The sequence below is a fragment of the Periplaneta americana genome, chromosome 12 (genome assembly GCF_040183065.1).
Source record: "Periplaneta americana isolate PAMFEO1 chromosome 12, P.americana_PAMFEO1_priV1, whole genome shotgun sequence".
Taxonomy (NCBI): Eukaryota; Metazoa; Arthropoda; class Insecta; order Blattodea; family Blattidae; genus Periplaneta; species Periplaneta americana.
Genome location: NC_091128.1, coordinates 98,344,476 through 98,366,449, shown reverse-complemented (window position 1 = coordinate 98,366,449; position 21,974 = coordinate 98,344,476). Strand labels below are relative to the sequence as shown.

Genomic DNA, 21,974 nt, shown 5'->3' with positions numbered 1-21,974 from the left:
AATTGAAAAATGCTTGTATTAAACTGCTACAAATTCTTCTGTGAGGACACAAGAAATGTTCATATTATGTCTATTTTAGGAAGCAGAAGGGGAAAAATGCTAAAAATGCTATTTCGAGTTTTATTAGCACATGAAATTCAAATTTTGTATTACAGGAAATGGACTACCTAAATATTCTATTCAGATTTTAGACATCACAATAGTTATTTTAATGCTTTAACCTCCAAGCAAATTTTGATTTTTTTTTTTTTTTTTTTTTTTTTTTACTGTATAAACGTTATGATTAAATGCAAAAATTCGAAAATATTATTCAGTTTAAAGAGGTAGTAATATTAATTCATTTTTATAAATATTCAAATTTCTGGCATGATCTTATAAAATAGAATCAATTTAACATTTGAAAAACTGACATGAATATACCCATGCCTAATCTAAATGGCCATTTGGCTGCAATAAATACATTAATATACCCATGCCTAAATGAGAGGATTATGAAGATTTCTCTCCACACAGGCTAGAACATCGATGGCAAACATAATACATAATATGAAAAACAAGAATTTAAAACTGTAAAACAATACAGTCCTAAATCACACTACTCTCAAACATGACCAAACTGTGAAATAGAAGAAAATGGTGATATATCTTTTCACAACATTTAGGATATAGAACAGAAATAGTTTCAAACCAGTAAAATCAGAAATTCAAGCAGATTAAGAAACTAAAACAGCTAAGATATTCAACTATCATCATAAAAATTAATTTCAGATACATGCATGGATTCTTATGACAAAAGAACCTAACGCACAAACAAGGGTGGGGCATTTTGTGAAATAAAAAAAAAAACTAACTACACACATTTTCAGAATCTTAAATTCTGCTGCATTAAGGTCATTAACGTTCTATTCATTTTTAACTATATGAAATCTTTATTACTGTATCATTTCAAAAAGAGAGGAAATCAATTTGGAAACCAGAATTTTCATCTTGTAATTTCAACAAACTATATCATAATCGATTATCATTTTGAAAGCCGAGAATGTGCAACAAATATTTTAAATGTAACATCAAACATATTTCCAAAATATGACACACGCACAGTTCAAGAAAAATGTATGCATCTTCCATTAACTTGAAGTTCTTGCAAATGCAATCCTAGAAAAAGGTAAAAAGAACATAAAATAGCATATTTACAAGAATATAAGACGAGGAACGGTACCCCCACTCCCAAGAATTTTTTCATTTGAAAAAATCTGAAATTCGCATATTAAGAAAAATACACATTGCTCAATTTTGTTATTTCATTTCATCAAGAGGTTCTATCTATTTTGCAGAAGTATGTGAACTTGAAATTTTATGTTCTAAGACAAAAGTTGAAAGTCTGTGAATTCATCAACAAAAATACCTTAAAAAAAATTAAATTCTACAGAAGTCATTGGAAAACTAGGGGTGTCTCATACTCGGGTAAATACAGTATTACCTTAAACAGTGCATATCTTAATATCTCTATGATCAACTAGCTTCTAGGAGGTACAAAATAAACATTAGACAATATCACTGAAAATTTATATGCTATAATATCAATAATAAATAGTAAAAATAAATACAAATTCGAATGTGCCTATCTACTAATTAAAATGTAAATTGTTCCTGCACATTATTTCATTTCAGCAAGATTATTTTATACAAGTTATAAGTTTGAATGTCTCGAACAAGTAAACAGCTCGCATTTTCAATTCGTTGTTGCAATGGGAAAAGCTACAAGGCAAACTCAAACATGCAGGTAGCTGTCTTATGCAGCTGTGCTAAGTAATGTAAAGATACGCTTTCTAGGTAATGGGCAATCTTCCACTTGTTGAGAAAATAATCAGTTCTTCTTCTGCTTCATTCCCTTTATCGTTTCAGAAACAGACACCATAACTTGAGCAAAATATTTTTGTAACAATCCATGTTGCTTCATCCCAGGCAATAAAATCGTGGTTGTTACTGAAATGAATGAGAAATCACATATCAGAATTAATAACTGTTCCTTGTACAAACAGAAAAAATTGGTGCTTTATGCCAACAAAATTATTATCACTGAAAGCAATGCAAGTTCTGGTTAATATTGTACTCTCACACTATTCCGGAACAATGGTCAGTCCTATTTCTGGACAATTTTGAGTACTACAAAATGAATGTATTACAATAGAAAGGTGAGAAAACCTATATGCACTTGGACCATCTATATCAATCCACTGTACTACATTAAAACCTTGCTAAAACGTACCCTCTATAAAAAGGAAACCTGCACACTAAAATGTACCCTCTATAAAAAGGAAACCTGCACACTAAAATGTACCCTCTATAAAAAGGAAACCTGAACATTAAAATGTACCCTCTATAAAAAGGAAACCTGCACAAACGAAAAATAAATTTGAGAATGGAATGATTTCCTATGTAAAATAATACTTTAAAACGGAAAACTGCCTAACGCAAAAACAGAATCATTTTTGGGCACCATTTAGGTTAAAAACCTGACTAAAATGGATAATTTTAAGCGTAACTATTGCTAAATTCTATCAAACCATTTTTAATTTTGCAATAATACCGTATGAAGCATGGCATAATTTTTTGTGTGACTGTACATGCAATGATCTGGAAGACTTTTACTATTCTTTGTCAGGCGTTGGGGATGAAGCTTCTCTAACCATGTCACTATTCTGTGCATATTGTCAAGAACCGGGGCAGGTTACTGACCTCCTGTACTGTTACTTCTTCCAACCCTCTTGCATTTTCGTTCATTTATTCTCAGTTTTGTGCTAACAAGCCAATACAATGATAAAGGACAGTGCGAGTAGAATAAAACTGTGAATAATTGTAGTGTAATGTCAATTTAGTTTCACATTTTCGTTTACTTATTCTGAGTTTTGTGTTAATATGCCAATACAGTGTTAAATAACAGTGCGAATAAAGTAAAACTGTGCAATTTAATAAAAAAGCCTAGAAGACCAGCTCTATCATGGAAGAGTGGCTTCATTCTTTTAATGGAGCAATGAAACGTCAAGGGCATAAGGTCATACTGTTTTTAGATAATGCTGCCTGCCATCCAAGGATTGATTTGTCCGTGAAGTTAATCTATTTTTCCGCCAAACACAACTTCAGTTACACAACGGATGGATCAGAGCGCAATTTACACTCTGAATTGATGCAGGACACGAAGGAAATCCTACAACGTTCCCTCTAAGAGAGAGAGAGAGAGAGAGAGAGAGAGAGAGAGAGAGAGGGAGAGAGGGAGGGAGGGAGGGAGGGAGAGAGAGAGAGAGCGGGGGGGCGCTGCAATTACGTGAGTTAATAATTAAGAAAATAAAATTCACTTTGCATGTACTGTAGTAACTTTTATTTCAAATTATTTCTTCATTGTGTTCTTCCTACAGTGAGCATATTGGAGTACCGGTAGTCTATTCTTAATTGTGCCAAAACTCAACCCTTTGTAAAACGCAAACCTGTGAAAACAGAAAAAAAAAAAATTCTGGAACGATAGCATTTCATTTTAGGGAGGTTTTATTGTATCTCCAAAATTGAATTTTGACATAAAAGAAATTGCCAGTAAATTCTATTTGGAACCCTCGCATTTAGGCACACAGGGACCTGTCACAAACTCTCGATTGTCCATGATAAATACAGGAGCAGGGACACGGTTAAAACGAAATCACAGTTCATTCAAAAACTGAACTAGTTTATAGATTAAACTCAATTATAACATGTAAAACAATCCTGGATATTACATCATGTTATTATCTTTATTATAATTCAATTGGTATGACTGATAGATGGCCTTTGAGTTTGAGGCAAAGAAGGCTGACAGGCAACTGAAGTTCTCCTCTAGTAATTACATTGTTTTCCGACAGTCAAAGTTAATTTATTTATATGTAAGTCTTGTGATACTTCTAGTATTAAGCAAATATGGCAGTTAATGCACACACACGCACAAAAAAAATAACTAAAATTCTGGAAAAATAATGTTTTCCGTTCTTTAAGTACTTAAAACTTTTTTAATTGATTACTGCAGCAAAAACGATTTACATTAAATGTGGTTTTTCTTTGGTAGGAGGGGTAATAAGATTATTAATCAAAGGAATCATGGACACTAAAAATATCAAAACATTGGTAGCAATGACCACTTTTTTTTCCTGTTCTCCTGGTAAAGCCACAATGTAGATAACCCACTCTCAGGTAAGAGAGAGTTAACAGTGTATGTCAAACACCTTTCAGCTTTATCTTGCAAAGCGAAGTCTAGCTAACGATTTTTATTGACCTTAAAAATCCATTATCATTATCTGGATTTGATCCTGCACAACTTGGACCATGGTAACCACTAGAGGCACTAGACCAAAAGGGATAATGAGTACTACAGTAAACGATCTTTAATTTGGGATTTGAATTAGGTGTACTAACAATATAAAAACTTTCATAAACTTAATGTTTAATTTTACCTTAGAATTACAATACAAGTTTGAAGGAATGGAAAGAAGAAGGAAGATTAAGAATAATTTTTCACACTCCATGCATAACTACTATGAAAAAACACTGTATGAAGACAAGTCAAAAGAGAGTGAGAATGAATTTTTTACTCACGAAATGGCTACTAGGCAGGATCGAAATTTATATGGTCTTCATCAAAATAGTCCACATCGAATTGCATGCACTTGACCCAATGTATCTGCTAGTTCTGGAAGACGTGCTAGAACCACCTTCAAACATTTTCTTCAGAACTGTCTCCATCTTCTTCGAAAATACCACTGATGAGCTAAAGCTTTTGTTCCACAACTCTGATTTCAGATGACAGAACATAAAAAGTCACATGGAGCAAGGTCCTGGTTGTATGGAGGGTGTGGCACATATTCAATGTTTTGTCGGGCCAACTATATTGTGTAACAATGGAGGAAATATGAGGGCACGCATTATTGTTGTGTAGGTGCTAACCAGATAGATGCAGCTTATGGTGTTTTCGTCCAATGTGTTTGGACAGGATCTTCAAAACTGTCATGTAATACTGCCCAGTAACTGTGATTCAGGGTCATTTCATGTTGATAGACCATTCGAAGAAAAATTCATTTTCATTCTTTTTTTACTTGCCTTCACACAGCTCTGAAATTATGTTACTGTGATGATCCGAAGTACATATGGAGTTTCAGTGCAGTAATTCTGTGTTTCCATATGGTTAAGAATCGGTAGAACAGAGAAAAATTCTCTCCGGCATCAGGACTTGAACCTAGGTTTCCAGCTTTACGTTCTGGCGCTTTATCCACTATGCCACTATCATAGTAATATGATAAAGCGTAAGTAACCACTTTGTGATTCAAGATGGCGTCATGTTCCGTCGGACCCTGGCCACTTAGTCACTCGTGATGAGTGCACCTCTGTACTTGGAATTGAACATTGTGTCTACTGTCACACATACTGCGACACAGTACACAAGGGTAGGCCACTAAAGAGAAATAAAGTAGGTAGAACTTAAAAATGAGAGGGATTCAATCCGGCGTCGGAACTTGAATCCGGTATGGCTTAGTGGATAAAGCGCCAGCACGTAAAGCTGGAAACCCAGGTTCGAGACCTGGTGCCAGAGAGAATTTATCTCTGTTCTACCAATTCTTCACCACCTGAAATTATGGCCTAATCTCAAAAGTGATATCCGTTTTCCTGTGTCACGTAAATTTTTGGAGAGAAATTATGTTTACATGCGCAAGAGGGACACACTTCGCCTATGCTGCAGATTGTGAGTAATATGACTACGATTATGATATCACAATTGAATTCACGAGTCCCAGAAGCTCTGAAGGTCTGCCATTCAGCCAGCCTTGATTTAAAATCTATACTTACCAGCAAAGTATGTAAGCAGCAGATTATTAACCATGTTTCCCAACCAAGCAAAAAACAAGAGGCTCGAAACTACTGTTGCATAATACTGTGAAAGAAAAAAAAAACATATAATCAAGATCCACATACCGGTACATCAAAATTATTAACACTCTTTCCTTTACTTTCTGATTATATGAACTTACAGACTGGTTCTGTAATAATATTGGAAACAAATGTTACCACCTCCATCTCAGTATGACACAGTAAGGCCGGGTGCACACAGAATCAGACGTGACAGCACACAGTGTTGCGAGACGCGATATTTTGCTTTACAACACCTCGTTACAGTTTAACACGGTCTGCTTGCGACAACTGATTTGCTGGCTGTGTGGGTTTGGAAAACTGGCCTAGGCTAGAAAATGGCGTCAATGAAAGAGGACTGTCTATATGAGAAATTCTATTGTATTTGGTTATTATTTCCTAAGAACGCCTACACCTAAAAATCTATACGACTGAAAGAGTGTTAAAATTAAATACTAATAATGTAGTGCACAAACGTCATTTTGTATATTTATGACTAATTCACGACTCACAATAAAGAAAAATATATTAAATCAATAATGAGTGACTGTATAGAGCAGGGAAGTAGACCTATTACAAATTATTATTATTAATTTTCACGTGGTGCTTTCATCTCATTTGCAATCTCTCACATATTTTTAGAAACCACATTATTGTGATATTATTTCAAAGATTGTATAGAACGTATCTTTCCTGTACTAAAACAACTAATTTATCCGCATCGAGCTCCATTATGAATAATGTGCACTACACAACAATAGTATTTGTAGATAGTGAAAGCTTGTAATCATAGCCACTACTAATGCATGCACAGAACACTGCAACTATGAGACAGTCTTCTCCCGATGAACTTAAAGCAGTCATTCAAAAATGTTATGTTTTATTTAACGACGCTCGCAACTGCCGAGGTTATATCTGCGTCGCCGGTATGCCAGAATTTTCGTCCCACAGGAGTTCTTTTACATGCCAGTAAATCTACAGACATGAGCCTGTCGTATTTAAGCATACTTAAATACCATCGACCTGGTCCGGGATCGAACCCGCGATCTCGGGCATAGAAGGCCAGCGCTATACCAACTGAGCCAACCAGGCTGACCAGTCATTCAATGTTGTCTCTCTGTGTCTCTTTGTGTCTGCTCGTGACTGTCTGCTTCTGTGTGCACCACATCATAAGAAATCAATGAGAGACAAAATGTCGCGTCGCACTATGCCGCATCTGATTCTGTGTGCATCTGGCCTAATACTACTGATCACGGTAATGAATTAATAGTCCTGATACCAAACACATTAAAATAATAATATACAGTAAATTATAAAACTAACTCTCCACAGATACAGATCATGCACAGCATGGTCCACAGAAGTGCTATGCAACTTGAAAATGGGTCACAGTCCTGCCATCTATCCACAATATGTGCAACCCGAATCACTTAAGTGGGTGGGCATTGGATACACGTACATACATATCAGACAAAACTGAACATAAATGAAACAGAGGGATACTTTTACATACCACTTTCGGCCTTGAATGCCGCATATCATAGAATGATCCCCATTTCACAGCTAACTGGGTTTGAGTGTTTGCCAATCCACGACAAATTTCTTCTAATTTTCGTTCCTTGCTTCCTGTCCAACTTTCTGGATGACAGATACTGGCTGTGAGTGTTGGTACTAAATAATCCACTAGTGTTGCTATAAGACCAATCACAGAAACCGTAGTGAGGACTGAAGGATCCAGGTACCAAAACAAACTGAAAAATTAGACAACAGTCACTATAAAAATTAACCAATTTCCAAATGAATCCTAGTACGCGACATAACTCTCCACAGATACACATCATGTACAATGTGACCCGGCGAAGTGGTGTACCACTAGAAAATGGGTCACAGTTCTGCCATCTATCTGCAATATGCGGAACCTAAATCACCCAAGTGAAGTGGGTAGGCATTGGATACACATACACATACACAATATGAAGGAGCAATTTTAAAGTATTACTTTCATTTTGTACCATTATTGAACTGGTCTCCGGTTCAAATCCTTTCTTACAGTTTTTGCTGTGTGGGATTGTTTAGCTACTGTATATATTAGAAAGAATGAATTTATTTTGTAATGTCAACTTTGTTTTTTTTTCTCTGAAAAGTAGAATTTAGCCTATTTTACCTTCATAATTCTTTTTAGCCAGTTTTAAGATCTATAGGATGGAAAATCTATAGGATTCACACATTCAGATCCCATGGATATGAAACGCAAAAGTATGTTGCAATTTTCTAATTACAAAGTAAGGAAAAAATAGGTTAGAACCTACAAATCCGGGCCCTAGTGAGTAAAGAATGTGCAGTATATTTTATTTTAACTGCTTGCCATGTTTTATTGGCTGGTAAATTTTGCTTGTAGCCCTCTCATTCAGTGACAGGGTTCTTTTCTATGGCATAAAGTACGAGACAGACCTCCCAACTTTACTTCTCTTCCGAAGAAAACCATGCCAAGAATTTTTATTGCCAAAATTCACTGCCCACAGCCACGTTTGAACCTAGTTTATACCTTGGATACAATGGAAAGCATGGTAACCACTAGACCATTGAGGACGACAACTGTGATAACTGATAACTAAGGTTGTAGTGTTCAAGGTGACCATATTGCACACGATTTTTCATAATCAGTAATACTCAGACCTGTGAAAAAGCCACTCCCTTGATTTCGCAATTGAGTTATCACTGATATAAAGTATGTAAATTTTCAACCTTGCTCTACTTGCATTTAAAATTAACTCTGCTGTGGAGCAGTAATTGAATCGTTGAGTTGGAAAAGGGGTCATGTCCTGAAAAGTAAATTGTTCAGGAGAGACAAAAAACTGTTTTACTACACAAAGGGTTTAAGCATGGTGCCGTGGAGTTGCTACGAAGCAATGGGTTCCAGAGTGAAACAATATACACCATTACAAGTTAATTTAGACATTGAGTGTGGTCAGTAATCCAGTTTAAACATACTGGAGATGACCCCTTTTCGAACCTGATGACATTGATGAGGCCACTAGCCATCTGTTTGCAGGGGAATGATCATGTTATGCAAGGTTATATGTTTCGTATATTAGATATCAATGAAAGAGTGTTTTGTGCATACACGTTTATTCATAATGTACCCAAAATACAGTCACAAATGCAGACAATGGTAGGTACATTTCAGCCATCTTTATCTTCTCCGTCCTTTGCTGGCCACTGGCAGATAGTGTCATAAAATGGTTTGTGCTCGTCAGGTATGTATTGCAGAATTTTCTTTACATCATCTAGTTTCTTCCTGTTTATTGGAACAGGTTCACTATATGCTTGTTGATCTGGAAGATCTGCGTTACATCCTCCTTTGAGCAGTGAAAATTGTACTGTAGAGAGGTTATCAATGGATGTCCTGGCTTCAATGATTCCCGGACAATCGCAACGGAAAGTGAAGTGGCTGTACATAGATATTTAAAACTTCACTTTTGTTTTGCTACCATAATAGCACACTGAGGTAGCATTCCTTTTGTAGTGGTTTGGCCACCACGACTTGAAGTTCAGAATATCTTCTGTTTCCAGTTTATGGCTTTGAAGTTGTTCTTCTGACGCGATGAACGTATCAAAGTTTCATACTCCTCTGGGGTATATATCCTGTCCTCTCGTTTTATTTTCCTTTTTGCGACGCTGAAGTCGCGATCACATGCATTGAATGAGTGACCATACACGGGAAAGCAATAATGTATCTCTGGAATAAGGTGGGTCATTGTTAGCAAGAATCTAAGAACAGTATGATTCTTGTTTTGGCCAGGGCAATTATCAGCAAATACAACTGCTTCACATCAGAAGTTAGGTTTTCCATGATGCAGTGCAACAAACAAGTACATACTTCATTTGGTCCATTTTTAGCAAGACCCTCATGGTAGGAATAAAAGTATGCTTCGCCCGATTTCAAATTATGAAAACAAAATTCGTACACCCACAGCTGCCGATAGTAGAAAATCTCTTGGACAGGAATGTGTGGTAGCGGAAGATTTGACATATAATAAAAGACAAAGCCTGCCAAATCGTCTCTTTCTTTGCACAATTGCTGAACTTTCTGCATTTTGTGGTAGAATTTCTTTGTTCTACGATTATGAATACTCAGTTCACCAGCAGCAACCCTTTTCACTGCATCACATAATGCAGAATTCCGAAATTTTGTCTTCCTTTCTTCACAGTAACCACAAACACCAACTTACGGTTGCCCAAACCCGATGTTGAAATTTTCATGCATGTACCTCACAAAGAAGTCATATTTTACCCCACTCTGAGGATTTTTCGTGATAAACATGTTGTGCAGAATTTTCATGTTAAAATTGCTTGACAAATAGTACTTCTTTGTGCCACTGTAATGCACTTCATGCACAGGAATCGACTTTATGAAGTCATGGATTGACAGAAAAATATCTCCTGGTATGACATTATGTCGGGAACCGGCACTTCTACCTCGTTGATCTTTCGGCAATTTATCTTGAACCAGCAGCTTTTGCAAACGCTCCATTCGTTTCTTTGAAACACTGTGTAAGTTTATGTATGCTGTTTTACATACTTTCACTGTTTCACCGCTCACCTTCACATAATACTCATACAAATATGTCTTGGGTTTTGGGGTAGATTCCATTGTTTTATTCCAGCTTCTGTCTTTCAACAGCGTGATACTGAATGAGGCACTGTAAATACGAGTCTTGATAATTTTTGTCACATTAATTGATTCTGCTAATTATCTGCGTTTTTTGTTCACTGGAAAATGCATCAAAGCATCTCATTTGACACCTGCAAGTAAAACACGACACGTACACAAACATAATCTCTAGTGGATAAGTGGTACGTGTGATAACTAATAAAGTAAACAATCCGCTACTGTTACGCATCAATAGCATAAACAAGCACTTACGAACAGTCAGACCCAGTTTTGCAAGGTGCAATATGTTTCCCCCTAGATGTTGTGAAAGGTTGTCCTTTAACTTGTACAATTTTCTTCTTGTACGGTGAATAGTTTGTCACATCGCGACATCGACATTTTCGCCGTAACACATTTCCACTACTGCTGGATGTATCACTGTCACTAGGCCTACTCATTGTTATCGACTAATAAACTCTGCACCAGAGAAGTTTCACTCACTGAACTTAACAAAAAAAAGCTTAAAACAAAATGGAAGTTCTGACTATAGGCCTACACAACTCCGTGACACGTGCAACACCTAGTATCTTACCATAGAATACATAGACATGACCCCTTCTCCAACTCAATACTAATCTAACGCACACTTCTCTGGACGGGACATGACCCCTTGTTATACCAAACGATGCGTACAGACATAGCAGTCAGATATCGCCAATAAACGCCATTTTGAAAAATGGACTTAACCCCTTTTCCAACTCACCGATTCAATTTCTCTTTTACGGCTAATAGATTTAATTTGTATTTTTAGAACTCAGAAAATACAAATTACTTGTAACATTAGTCTTCACTTTTGTAATTGGTAGAGTCCTGTAAAAGTGATTTTATTTTTAAGGAAAATTTGAATATTTCAGTGTTAATGCTAACTTGGCAGTGTAATTTTATAATTAAATATACATACGCGTAGTTTTATAATCCTGGCTTAAGATATTAAACATGACAACAATGGTATGTATATGCAACATTTTCAAAATAAATGTTCAGTTTTTTAAATTTATTTGAATTTTAATACATGGCTGCATTCATTTGTTAACAAAATGGCGGAATGAAATGTGTCATCAAAAAGTGAACTATGCAAATATTACTTAAAAATATATTATTGTTCAGATTTCACGAATAAAACAAGTATTGCTGGAATTCGTCCACAAAATTTATTTATTATTATTATTTTTTTTTTCCATATTATTTCAACATTCAAAAATGTATTTGTAGAGATTATGGGAAGAAGTATAAATAAATGGTGCAAACAACTGGGAAAATGCGAACAATTTGCATTATCAAGTCTCGCGAATTGGATATCAGAAAAGACTAACAATGGGAAAATCAATCCTAGATCAATTTTCTTTTCTGGTAGAACTTCATTTCATTTGCATGGCCATGCTGCATTACATACTAACAGATACCGGTAGTCAGCAGGCAAACCAATAATCTTGAATGAAGTTACACTGTATGCTGAAAAAACAGGGGTCCTGTAAAAGTGATTTTATTTGTAAAGAAAATTAGTTTCAAAATTTGAATATTTCAGTGTTATTGCTAACTTGGCAGTGTAATTTTATAACTATTATACATACGGATTATGTTTTATAAATCTGGCTTAAGATATTAAACATGATTTTAATAAACAGAATGGCTGTAAAAATAAAAATTAAATTCCTCACATAGCCTAACGATCATTTTATATAACCAATGTTACTGACATTTGTTTTTGTAGGACAGTGATACAACAATAATGGCATAGTGAAATTAAGTAGTTGAAATCTTACTGCAACAATGGAAGCACTCTTGGATCCGAAGAGTGCCCTTTTGAAGGAGTCCTTTATATCATAGCCTGTATTAGAAAGTAGGCCTATTCCCAATTTCGGTAATTTCCAGAATGTGTCGCTGCACATAGACCAATCATACACCTGAACTTAGTGTAGACTAAAACCTTAAACTAACCTAACCTTTACTGAATCTGTGACAGGTTAGGTTAGTTTAGGTTTTTAGTATATCTTGCATACACGAAACGTAAGTTTAGTATAAAAGTGGTCTGTGTGCAGTGACACTTTCTGGGAAATTACCCCAATTTCTTATAAAGATTATAAAGTTACAAGTTACATAAAGCATACATACATAATCGAATTTTGCGCTACTAGTTTTTTGTTTTCAAAAAGTCAAAGTGGGTTCAACAATCAATGTTAATGAAAACCTGTCAAGTTTAAAGGGAACGATTTCCAAAGTCAGAATGGTTTTTTGAAGACTGTTTTCAGAGTTCATTATCTCAGAATTTTAACGCGTCTGATGGTGTCTATGAGATTCAATCAAATATCACTTCCTATTCGCTGGATACAATTTTATTTCTAGTAATAAATTAGATAGATTTTTCCCATAAGTATTCAAAAATCATCGCAACCTCTGCATAATTAATCCAGGGATATCTTCCTTCACTGTATTTTCTTGTATATTCATTTTGAATAAGTATTTTTTTTTTTAATTTAAAATTACCTATTATTACTGTCCCATGCTGTAGTGTAGTGATCTAAGGCTCCATGCCTGGACACACATCACGGAATGAGTGTATGAGACTGAATCCCACCCAGCACTGTGATATTGACAAGCTACAATAACCACATACTCACATACTGGCTGCCTGATTGTTCACTTCTGCTGAGGCACATAGACATAAGGCCTGCAGTCAGTTGGTCAACCCAGGATAAAAACAATAATAATTAGGCCCATTATTATTATTATTATTATTATTATTATTATTATTATTATTATTACTGACTATTACTAGCTTATTCAATAGTTTTTTAGGACTACTAATTTTCAGTCTTTAAATATCTTTTCTTTAATCCAGTACAGCAAGATCAATATTATCAGAATGTAACTATCAGAAAGCTTTCCTATTTAGGGTGATATGTTAAATAGACCTAAGACTATTTCTTTCACTACATCACTATCAAATACAACAATCATTAGTTTTTTTTAACACTTTTGTAAATGATAAGCACACTGCCACTACTTCATAGCACTTTGTAAAACCATTCAGTCTTTAAAATGAAAGGGATAGCTCCAGTGATGTGTACATAAACTAGTTTACTATAGTTTTGGTCCATGACAATTATGTTATCCTTGATGACAATGCCGACAAAATATATATAAATAGTATTTTTTTAAGTTAATGCAGGTTTAAGCTTATTTATTGATGTTAAGAAGTGGTGATCAAGCAATAAAAAGTCCGTCTTGTATTTACTTGATTTTTGTGATTTTGCCTCTTTGCTGGTAGAATATGGCTCTTCAGTAGCCAGAGGTCCGTATGCTTCTAAGATTGTGAAGTTACTTTGGTAATGTTTTTTCGTAATGTGTATGGATTTCCCGCTTTTTAGCATTCTTGTAGATGGTAGAGTTTATATACTCCATGAAGTTAGGTCATTGAGTCTTTAATGATCATGGATGAGGCAGGACTCAGAGAAGTGCATGGTTTGTGCGATGATTGTCAATGGACGGTTTTGGAATTTTAAAAGGAGGCATTTTTTTTAATACAGGGTGTATTACATGATATATATTTTTGTACAAATTGTGTTGACTGTGAAACAAGTGAGTTCCCGTATGGTCAACAGTCAGTGACAAGTTAGATTTGGTTTGGTTTGGCTTTTGGTAGATATGTATAGAAAGATATCACTGGGACTTCTCAAGAAATGCTGGAGGGACAATTCTTCTTTGAAACCGTTACGGGTCACATGGCCTAATCCTTTGGAGGGATGATGATGATGATGACAGTGATGGTTATTCAAGTGAAGAAGGTAAGGGCCACCTTCGCCCCTTTTTTCATGCTTTAATAAAATAATTATATTTTATCAATAAATTAAAATAAAATGCATTTCTCATTAAACCATATTTTGCTCTACTTTTTAATCTGTCTTGCTCGGCTTAATCCACTCAGTTAACCTCTTTCTGGAGTACTTCAGAAGAACCCCTCACCAGTCAGGCCATGTGGCTAGCAGATCAGATAGTGAGGGATGTGAATGCTGAAGGTCCCGAAGGAGACTTTCCTTTTCGCCTTAAGTAAACAAACCCGGTTGCCATGACATTGACTTCCTTACTGTGAACTGCTGACCCATTTCCAGGAGGCTGTTAAAAAGCAGTTCATCTGGTTTCTCTCATCTCGGAAAACAGAATCGCTCTCTTGTGCGAACATTGGACCAGAGTGGCAAACTGTAATATTTTGCAATTAAATAAGAAAATATAAAATATTGTGTAAAGAAATTAAATATTGTTTAAATTTAAGATATAACACATATATTTCGGTATTTTTTTAACGTTAGCATCTCTTGACTAGCTATTACTTATGTTTTGTGTAGATTTTGGAATATTTTGAGTACTATGTAATAAAGAAAGTTGGCATAAAATTTGAAACTACATTGTAGTCTATATGTATTCTTTGTCATAACAAGTGGAGTGAAGTGTTACGGTGTTAGCAAGTGTATTAATATGACGAAAACATGAATCCATTAAACAATTTAGTGTGTAATCTTTTGCAGACACCGTTCTCTCGTTGTTCTGCAGAAGATAGACAAGATATTTTAAAATACGGCAGACTGATGCCTCACATTAATATGTTGTTGTTGTTTCCTAATGCCAGGCGTTTGACAATAAAGTCATTTCACCTCTTGCACTCCAATATTTTTCAAAGATATTATCATGACTAGCCACTGAAGCACAGATTTTGAGGTGTTCCGAATCCATTTCTTGGTTTGAGTTGCACAATGGGCAGTTAGGGGACTGATATATTCCAATTCTATGCAGGTGTTTGGCCAAACAATCATGGCCTGTTGCCAATCTAAATGCAGCTACAGACGATTTTCGTGGTAAATCGGGAATTAACTGTGTATTTTGATGCAGAGAGTTCCATTTTTTCCCTTGGGATTGAGTTATCAAATTTTGTTTGTTGAAGTCTAAGTATGTAGATTTAATAAATCTCTTCACAGAGTAATACGTAGATTTAGTAACAGGTCTGTAAGTAGCAGTGCTGCCCTTCTTTACTAAAGCATCCGCATTCTCGTTTCCTAGGATTCCACAATGGGATGGTATCCACTGGAATACAATTCTTTTATTGAGTGATAATAATTGAGAGAGCATTTTAGTTATTTCTGCTGTTTGAGATGAAGGTGTGTGTTTAGAGGCGATTGATAGAATAGCTGCTTTGGAGTCTGACAATATAACTGCATTCCTAAATTTATTGATGTGGCATAGAAGATTCCTGAGACTTTCACTTATTGCAATGATTTCTCCATCAAAACTTGCCTCACATTAATATAACTGTGAAGCAAAGTGGAAGGTAAAAGATTTGAAAGCAATCTGAGAAACGTAACTTTATCCCTACGGATTTATTTGTGGTACTTTTTTTTAAGCAGTGATATCTATCTAAACATATCTACCAGAATTGGTATTTATTAACCTATCAACTTCAAATTTTTACCAGATCATGAAAATGTAATATTAATAATATAATACACCAAACTGCATTGCTGTATAATGTACCATTCCTGAGATATTAATTTTTAATTAAATTTTTAATCACTAAATTTATATTTCATCAATATACACTAGCAATGAACGGTAAATTTCTATCAATATTAAATTTAACATTTGCCACACAAAAGCAAAATAATCAAACTGATTTGAGTTTTTAAAAAACTGTTGCTATTTTGATTAATTTCAAGGAAAAATTGTTCCGGGTCCGGGTATCGATCTCGGGACCCTTCGCTTAGCGCACGAATGCTCTCCCAACTGAGCTAACTCAAGAACTATAAACGACACCGTCACAATTTTTCCCTTATATCCACACAACTCATTTGGGCTGACAAGACTCCAGAACCCAACTTTGAGTGTACCCAATTACTGTGTGACTTAAATTGTGGTTTTCTGTTAACGTACCTCCAGTAATGAATATATTATGCAAATCTGGCTTTCAGGTAGTACAGGTAACTCCCTGTAAAGCAGGTTTGAATAATTTCAAGGAAAAATTGTTCTGAGGCCAGATATCGATCCCGGGACCCTTCGCTTAGCACACGAATGCTCTCCCAACTGAGCTACTCCAGGAACTATACACGACACTGTCACAATTTTTCCCTTATATCCACACAACTCAAATGGGCTGACAAGATGCCAGAACCCAACTTTGAGTGCACCCAAATACTGTGCGACTTAAATTGTGGCTTTCTGTTAACGTACCTCCAGTAACGAATATATCATGCAACTCTGGCTTTCAGGTAGTAGCTCCCTGTAAAGCAGGTTTGAATAATTTCAAGGAAAAATTGTTCCGGGGCTGGGTGCACCCAAATACTGTCGTAATGTAACTATCACAATGCAAGACTGATTCTATTAATGTCATTTCTCTTCCAACTGTATTCTTGAATGTCATTCAAACTATCTCGTAACCTTTCCTGTCACCTGCTCTTCCTTATCGCATTGTTTCATTTGCATTCCTTCCGTCGGTATTCCCTGCTTGCGAGACCTATAACTTGTATTACGTTTGTGAATAGTAAGCTATTTTGTATTCAGTCATTCCAGTTGTCATGGATGTTACATTTTATTATTTTCACAACCTATATATTGAAAATTAAATCACTTTTGTCAACTGTTATTATTAGAATCAATTTAGGAGATCAGTATCATTTTACAGAAAAAAAAGTAGTTGAATAAAATTTATTATTATTGCAGAAAATAAAGAAAAGGTTCTGTCACAGATGTTACAAGATTTGTGAACTCACTTCACACTTTACTAGTAAAAAAAAGTGTAAAACTGAGGACTCTGCCTCAAGCAAAAAGAGATTCATTCTCATAATGTCCATGTGAAAGCTATCCAAAACTCGTGGCAGCCAATCAGTTCACAAAAACATGATCAGTAAATATTTTACAGCCGTTTCTTCCATGTCACAGACGTTACACACATTTTGTCATGGATTTTTTTATTTTTATTGGGTTATTTTACGACGCTCTATCAACATCTCGGTTATTTAGTGTCTGAATGAAATGAAGGTGATAATGTCGGTGAAATGAGTCCGGAGTCCAGCACCGAAAGTTACCCAGCATTTGCTCATATTGGGTTGAGGGAAAACCCCGTAAAAAACCTCAACCAGGTAATTTGCCCCGACCGGGAATCGAACCCGGGCCACCTGGTTTCGCGGCCAGACGCGCTGACCATTACTCCACAGGTGTGGACTTTTGTCGTGGATGTTACAGATGAGTTAATATCCATTTTTCCAGATTCAAAAGAACTATGATATTTCTAAAATATTCACTTGAACTCCAAGATTAATTGTTATTAGACTGAAAATAAATGACAGAAAGATTATAGTACAGAATAAAAAGTTTCTTGATCCTGGAGCTCTGGAATAAACAGTGCAGACTCTCAAAATATTTCTTCAACAATAGCACCTTGAAAAACATACATTAACTGCTGAACCCTCCATGAGTAAGTGCTGGAAATGTTAGGGAAACAAAACTACCTATTACCCAGCCAAGGTCACTTATATTCAATGCCCATAAAACTTGTAAAAATATTTTCCTTTTGAAAATAAATATTAGAATATTAAATTTTAGAGCCTTATCTATGTCTTACACTAATAATAAGCAAACATTTCTGAAAAAATTTTTCATTGAAATCACAGTCTAGTACATAGTCACGAAGCTTGAGGCGATTTTTTGCATTTCTCGTGATACAATGCTCCAAGCAGTTAGCAACTGAGAGTACTAGGAACGGGTCTATATTACTATAGGATATCAGTAGTATGTTTATGAGAATATTATGTTGGCTAGATTGGGGAATGGGATGATGTCATAAGATTGACGTCATTGGTTAGTAGGGTTACATTTTATGTTTGCGGGTAAATATAGAGGTCGCTGTGGATTCCAGTGGTTAGGTTGGTATAAGTGTAAATTTTATTGGTGGTTGGTACTGATGAGGTTTGAATGGTGTACCGGTAAAGCATGTGTTTGGATGGTGTGTAAATCATTCTATTATTTGTTCAATTGGTGAGCAGTTGTGCTACTGGTGATTTGTTTGGCTATGGAATGCGTTGCTGGCCCAAGAGGAGTGAAACGGAGGGCTGAACACGGTCGACGTATGTGAGAAGGTTAGAGGGTTAGTTGAGGTGATATCTCAGTGACGTGAGTTCGACATATGTGAAGGTTAGTGGGTTAGTCGAGGTGATATCTCAGTGACATGTGGTCGACGTATGTGAGAAGGTTAGAGGGTTAGTTGAGGTGATATCTCAGTGACGTGAGGTCGACGTATGTGAGAAGGTTAGAGAGTTAGTTGAGGTGATATCTCAGTGACGTGAGGTCGAATGCTGTGAATTCAATGATATAAGTGCGTTTTCTCTGCCGTGTATAATGTCGAATTGCCGAAATTTCACCTATGGGATTGTGTTGATATCCTATTTTGAATAAGAACGGATGGGTTGTATTCCAGAATGGGATGTTGTGAAATTGTTTTGCTGATATCCTATTTTGGATAAGAGCGGATGGGCTCTTGTTCCAGAATGGGATATCGTCAATTTGTGTGATTATTCTTTTCAGACAGTTTTATTTACTCGTCGTGTTAGTTTACGTCGGCCATGTTGTGACGTCACTGCGTTGTGACGTAACTACCGCCATGTTTTGACGTCGTCGTTTGTCAAACTTGACGAAAATTAAGCGATATCCTATTATAAAAGAATCCCCTAGGAACAATAGACTGTGCAATAGTAGCAATCCTAGTGGCTAGCAACTAAAGTTCAACTGTCACTGGATGCATATTCATTATGTCTTGAGCTTCGTGACTGTATGTACTAGACTGTGATTGAAATTCCCAATTTGCCTGGAATGGCTGTATTTTTCTTCCGTATATATTATCGATTTTCAGTCATTTCTGAAATTAGTAATTTACAATATTTCATTTGGCTTTAGAAATGTATACATACTGTTTGTTTTTCACCATTTTTCAGTAATTTTCGTTTCTAAAAAACGGCCATTTTCGAAAGAAAAATAAACAAAGGTCAGGATACAAATCTGGCTTTTTTTTTTTAGGTATAGCTCCCTGTAAAGCTGACTTGAATAATTTCAAGGGAAAAATTTCTCCAGCGCTGGGTGAGTGCACACCGAGCTCTGTGTGACTTAAATTATGGTTTTCTGTTACCGAAACAGTAATGCATATTAACCGGTATACAAATCTGGCTTTTTCAGGTATAGCTCCCTGTAAAGCTGACTTCAGCAATTGCAAGGGAAAAACTGTTGTGGTTTGGAAACTTCTCTTGTGATTTCTGTACTGTGAATGTGGTGTAGGGCCTATAATGATGAAAGTTGTTGGTGTTGTGTAGCAGTGATGGTATAATGGTACCTATATACTTCTCATTTAATTTATTATTTAATAATATACAGTTAATATGTGCTGGAAAGACAATAAGAGTATGAATACTAGGAGGAAAGAGATCATGAACGAGAGAGCCATAGCCCAGGAGCGCTTCCGTACAAGGGCAGTGGCATTTCTCTAAGGTTAGAGCCCAGTCGAGGTGTGTGTATTAATCGAAAAAAAATGTCATAAAAACATGCGTCCTATTCTCAATATTTTCTAGCCACTAATTTTCGATTAATATATACACACCTAAACTGGGCCTTAACTTTAGAGAAATGCCACTGCCCCTGTACGGAAACCCACCCCACCAGTGCAGTAAAAGAGCCCCTATAATTATTCCATTACGGTATCATAAATGATAGAATGATATGTATCAGGTTTACTTACAGGAAAAATGTTGTTGTGATACCAACTAACATACCAGGATACCAATTTTTTTCCCATAATAGGACAGAATTCAATGGAAGTATGACTTCACGCCATCCTTCCAATTCCCGTTTCAGTTGCTTTACTCTTTTATCCTGAAACAAATATTATCTACAGACATACTATTACATTCTAGATGGATGGCATGAACTTTGAACTTGTAATAAGTTAAATAAAAACCGTGAAATGAGCATAGTATTTCTGAGACCAAGCGACTAGAGTTGTTGTTGTTGTCTAATGCCAGGCGTTTGACAATAAAGTCATTTGACCTCTTGCACTCCAATATTTTTCAAAGATATTATCATGACCAGCCACTAGCGACTAAAGTAAACCCTACTTCAAAGGAGCAAATCTGTACTTTTCAAGAGTCTCAAGTTTCAAGAAAAATTAGGGGATTAATCCCCACTCCAGTCTAACCGGTAGAAACATTTAATTTCTGCGCACTTTGAAATTAGTATTGCCGGGCTACAATATGCATAAAAGTCAAGCCTATGAACTACTTTCATTTTACCACGGTTCTCTTTCTTTAGTTGGTTATAAGCCTATAACGCTATACCAACTAAGCCTACTAGATTATTTTGCGTCGATTGGTATTTAGCGAGTTGAGGCAAAGGATTCGCCATACATTACCTAGCATTCGCCTACAATTGGGGGGAAACCTCGAAAAAAACCTAACAAGTAAACAGCCCAAGTGGGAATCGAACCCACGCCCAAGCGCAGCTCTGGACCAGCAAGCAAATGGCTCTGACGACTCAGTGGCTTCCAGGCCTTTTAATCCCAACGTTTATTGTATGTAGGTGTAGAAAGAGCCCGGAAGCGTGATAAATGTGCAAGATTACTGTACATTCAGAGATTTTCATAAGATTACGGGGTACTACAGAAAATGAAACAAAGACTGGAATTGTTGGTCATGGAAAGAAGAAACCCGGAACTATTGTATCTATCGAGCAATATTTTGAATCTAATAATTTTCACAATATGTAACAATAATTACATCATGAATAGGGCGTACCTAAAATGACGCGATGAGATTAAAGTAAATTTTTCAAAATGTATAAATTAAATGACAAAATATAAACACAAATTTAAAGGTAGGCCTACACTAATGCACATGCTTTATGAGAATATGATCAAAATGGATTACACGAACATTTTTGTTATAATATAGCATATATATTATTGTTCACAATTCATAACATTATAGGTTATAGTACCATGTTCGGAATATCGCATTTCAAATGAATAACAATTTTACCTGTTCATTTGCCATAATATTATCCGCAGCCATTATAAATTAAGCGTTTACTGTGCTTAAAATGTATAGATTTGATAAATAGTTTTACGTAATTGTACGTTTCTTATCTTAGCGAATTTCCTCTCAAACTACACTGTCAATCAATTAACATAAAACAACAGACATATGTATAACCGACGTATTATTGCAGATGGTTGATTTCCACACATTTGTTGAACACATAGTTCCTTAAGTAATATTGTTTTCCCATTTGATTAGTCATCGAATTTGAGTTAAAA

The 21,974-nt window shown here is 35.7% G+C and overlaps 1 protein-coding gene and 1 long non-coding RNA gene across 2 annotated transcripts; both read right to left on the bottom strand.

Annotated features, from left to right (window-relative positions):
- Window positions 1-232: 232 nt before the first annotated feature.
- LOC138710704 (uncharacterized) lies at window positions 233-605 on the bottom strand. The gene is made up of 2 exons (XR_011335296.1): window positions 477-605; window positions 233-426 (listed from the first exon to the last, which is right to left on the bottom strand). It is a non-coding gene; the product is annotated as an uncharacterized lncRNA (long non-coding RNA).
- A 949-nt stretch (window positions 606-1,554) lies between these two features.
- On the bottom strand, window positions 1,555-21,898 carry Arl6IP1 (ADP-ribosylation factor-like 6 interacting protein 1). Its single transcript, XM_069841768.1, has 5 exons — window positions 21,697-21,898; window positions 20,403-20,536; window positions 7,436-7,673; window positions 5,863-5,947; window positions 1,555-1,986 (listed from the first exon to the last, which is right to left on the bottom strand). The coding sequence occupies exons 1-5, from the start codon at window positions 21,727-21,729 to the stop codon at window positions 1,868-1,870; spliced, it is 609 nt and encodes a 202-aa protein (XP_069697869.1). The 5' UTR covers window positions 21,730-21,898; the 3' UTR covers window positions 1,555-1,867.
- Window positions 21,899-21,974: the final 76 nt, after the last annotated feature.